At 29.8% G+C, this 3824-nt stretch overlaps 1 protein-coding gene across 2 annotated transcripts in view; it reads left to right on the top strand.

Moving 5' to 3' along the window:
- The window catches only part of LOC119838317 (signal peptidase complex catalytic subunit SEC11A), a 6671-nt gene extending 3224 nt beyond the window's left edge, over positions 1 to 3447 (top strand). The window contains exons 1-4 of one of the 2 annotated variants that reach the window (XM_038364202.1): positions 845 to 1041; positions 1127 to 1386; positions 2300 to 2477; positions 3095 to 3447. In XM_038364202.1, coding sequence (XP_038220130.1) covers positions 994 to 1041; positions 1127 to 1386; positions 2300 to 2477; positions 3095 to 3145 — 537 coding nt within the window. In that variant the 5' untranslated portion in view covers positions 845 to 993 and the 3' untranslated portion in view covers positions 3146 to 3447. Of the gene's footprint in view, positions 1 to 844; positions 1042 to 1126; positions 1387 to 2299; positions 2478 to 3094 lie in introns of those variants that run through there. The other variant, XM_038364201.1, reaches the window with a different exon arrangement.
- Positions 3448 to 3824: the final 377 nt, after the last annotated feature.

The following is a 3824-nucleotide window of genomic DNA, read 5'->3' as shown; positions in this document are numbered from 1 at the left end:
TCAGCAAACATGATGTAATTTTTTTTTTTCCCGCTAGAAGCATGAATATTTTACGAGGAAAAAAACGATATTAAGTCAAAAATACAAATCCAACCATATAAACGGCAATAAACTTTATAGTAAATGATTTGAACCCCCGCCTTTGAATGTACTTTTCAAATTAAATGCAAATGCAATAAATTACATATACGTTTCTTAGTGTATTTTATGGAATAACAAAAAAGAAAATAACTCAATACGAGTATAGGAACAAATGTTCTTTGGATATATTTTTTCAAATGGTAGGTAAAAACGAATCAATAAGTTTCAATATATACTGCTTAAAAATTTACGTAGGACATTGATTTTTACCCCAAAGAAAGTTTGAGAATGCGTTCACACGAATATAGTTGAAACGTCTAATTGATGCAAAATATGAATTAACACGAACTTTCGTGCCGTTTGCGCAACTTATGTAATTGCAAACATATTTTTGCAAAGCAAACTATGTGTGCATTATTGGGACGCGTTTAAAAAAATATATCCTGCAGGCTCGTCTACACTCAAAGGGTATAATAGGTACTACCTTTCAGTCACAGCCAAATATTTTAACAGTATTTCGAGTAAAACTTGCGTAGAAACATTTATAAAACTGTCATGTGGGTTTGCATATACTTGCGAATGTGAAGTACTGGTACTACTTTTCAATTACTTTTAAGCGAAAATATGTAAATCGTTGATGTTAACATCAATAATATTCAGTATCATTTTTATATGAAAATCATTTGTTTATTTCATCGATGTAAGATTTGAACCGATTTTATAATATGACAGCTAAGACAAAAAACACTTACAACACTACGAGTTGTTTTGAAGTTTAGATCTGACGTGGTACTGGTGCTTGTCTACTTGCTGTCGTTTACTACAAAATATCTTTTGAAAGCCAATATTCATATGATAACCAATAATTATAAATAAAATACCTTTTGGATCTTAAATATCAATATCGCAAAAATGTTGGACAGTTTATTTGACGATGTGAAGCGCATGAACAAGCGCCAGGTAATTTATATCGATTAAAAATGTAAAAATAAGATGACGTGACTGACACACCGGCCGATTTAACTATTTTCTTTATTATTTTCAGTTCATTTACCAAGTACTTAGTTTTGGTATGATAGTATCGTCGGCCTTAATGATATGGAAAGGTTTAATGGTTGTAACCGGCAGTGAGAGTCCGATCGTGGTTGTGTTGTCTGGCAGTATGGAGCCAGCCTTTCACAGAGGAGATCTCTTATTCCTCACCAATTACCCCGAAGAACCCGTGCGTGTTGGGGAAATTGTAGTGTTCAAAGTGGAGGGCCGTGATATTCCAATTGTTCACAGGGTTCTGAAGCTACATGAGAAGTAAGATAATATTTCAGATTATTTACATCCATCTTATAAACGAAATAATGACGACAGCAATTAATTTTAAATATGATATGTAAATTATGTTGCTTTTAATGTTGTTTTAAATGTTATAGTAATCATAATTATTTCAAACGATGAAGGAAGTACAATTTATAACCTAAATATGAAATATAGCATATTTCTGACCGCGAGTTTGCCTGCATTAAATGAGAGATATCCCTGGGGTTTCACCTCTGTGTTGGATTTACATCACATTAACCATATTAGAAGAGATTGGTATTAAAATTCATATGTGATTGTTAATTGTGTTTTTAACAATATGAGGTTTTGAAACAGATAATACATTTCACTAAAGTTTACAAAATTTATGCCAATTTAACTTGTAACAGGTTTGGCATTAGAAGTAAATAGTTAAAAATATATTCTATTCATATCTCAAAGCCACCAATGGTCAAGCACAATAACCTTACATTTGTATAGTAGGTATTTCATTTATTCACAATGCTCTCTAAAGATTTCCACACTGTTTCTATGTGTGATGCTATCTGTGATAGCTACATTCATACTTGCAAAAATTACTTTGTAATGGTCGAAGTGGAACTAGAAATTTGATTTTTTCTATGTTCAAAGTTTCTAGCCTATAACATTACACCAAATACACATCTTAGTATCTACTATATACAGATAGATAATTCATGCCAATTATTATTATAATTATATTGAAGCAATGTTAAAAATTTGGGACTGTTTATTTATTGTAAATCCTCAAATACACACCACTACTTAGAGTATTAACTCTAAGTAGTTATACTAATTACTATGTATAATTTTTTTGATATTCATAATTTTGATTTACTATTAAATTTAATTAGAGCAGAAGTACTTATTACCACATATGTTGTTTCAGAAATAATGGTACTGTGAAGTTTTTAACTAAAGGAGATAACAATAGTGTGGATGATAGAGGGTTGTACGCACAAGGGCAGCTCTGGCTCACTAAGAAAGATGTAGTGGGTCGAGCAAGAGGTTTCCTGCCTTATGTGGGAATGGTCACAATATATATGAATGAATATCCTAAGTTTAAGGTAGGTTTTATCTGAATATTTAATATAGTAACTGGATGAATCAAATTAAAACACAGTGTGTCATTCAGGAATATTTTAACTTTCTATAAAGGAAGGAATTTTCATAATTATTTTGCCAGTTTCTGGGATATAAAGATCAAAGCTTTCATGGTTAGTGGTAACAAAAACACACTAGGCTACCTCTACTTTGTAACGCAAGAATCTGCTTAGCTGGGATGTTTTGTATAATGTTATGTTTGTTTGTTTTTTCTCAATTCTAAATAGCAAAATTAAAACATTGGAACAGTTGAGAAAAAAATAATGATGAGGAAACACTGCTAACTTAAAATCATAATCAGATGTAGATTCATTGTCAAATAAATAATGAAGGCTTTATTTGTTTGTAGTAGATAATTTAAATAATATAGTAGTTAAATAACATTTTACTAAATTATGTAATGTCAATTAATTCTTTTAACATCACATGGATATCGCTCTATCTCTCTATATTCACAACACATTAGTTTTATTGATAAATTATTGTTACGAAGAGTTTATTTTTGTTTGTATAATCACATTTTGCTAAGTTTATTGCACAAAGATCAATCTAATAATATCATCTTAATGTTTTGTTTCAGTTTGCAGTTTTAGCTTGTCTTGCGGTTTACGTCCTGGTGCACAGAGAGTGACATAATTATAAAATAACCATAAGGTGGAATCAGTCTGTAAAAATGTTCTATTGACTGTGTGGCTGTATTTAATTTTTTGATTAAACAGTGATTCTCTCTAATGTAATTGCAATTTTTTTTTTTCGTTAACGTTTTTTGGATGTTCTTTTTAGTTGTATACAAAACTTAATATGTTTAGTTAACGTAACTTACGGGAATAAAGAAATTTTGTACAGTCTGAAAGTAACAATGAGTGTTGATTTACTTCTCGTAGTTTTAAGTAAAACTTATGATCTAATAAAATATATCGTGTCACTACCACATTTAATTATAGTTTTTTCTCATATTTACCTGTGAAAACATTTTTTCAATACAAGTGCATAATGATATTAAATATAAAATAAATCGTCAAAATCGACCCACTCAAAATCAGGAGATTATAAATCATCCCCACTTTTATAAAGTTGACTGAAAAATGGAAAATAATGATAATATATATACTTACCTATTAGTTTACATCATGAAAATAAATATATAAAAATTTCAAAATATATCTTGTAAATAGGTTGAGAAGGACTGCCTTAACACAATTATACGTGTACCACGGACGAAGCCAGGGTGAGCCGCTAGTAGAAATATAAAATACAAAACAAATTGTCATATAATAATATCAAAAATTATCGTATAGTATTATTCAAGG

This window comes from Zerene cesonia, unplaced genomic scaffold (genome assembly GCF_012273895.1).
Source record: "Zerene cesonia ecotype Mississippi unplaced genomic scaffold, Zerene_cesonia_1.1 Zces_u002, whole genome shotgun sequence".
Lineage (NCBI taxonomy): Eukaryota > Metazoa > Arthropoda > Insecta > Lepidoptera > Pieridae > Zerene > Zerene cesonia.
The sequence above is the reverse complement of the archived record's forward strand: the minus strand, read 5'-3'. Positions and strand labels throughout refer to the sequence as shown.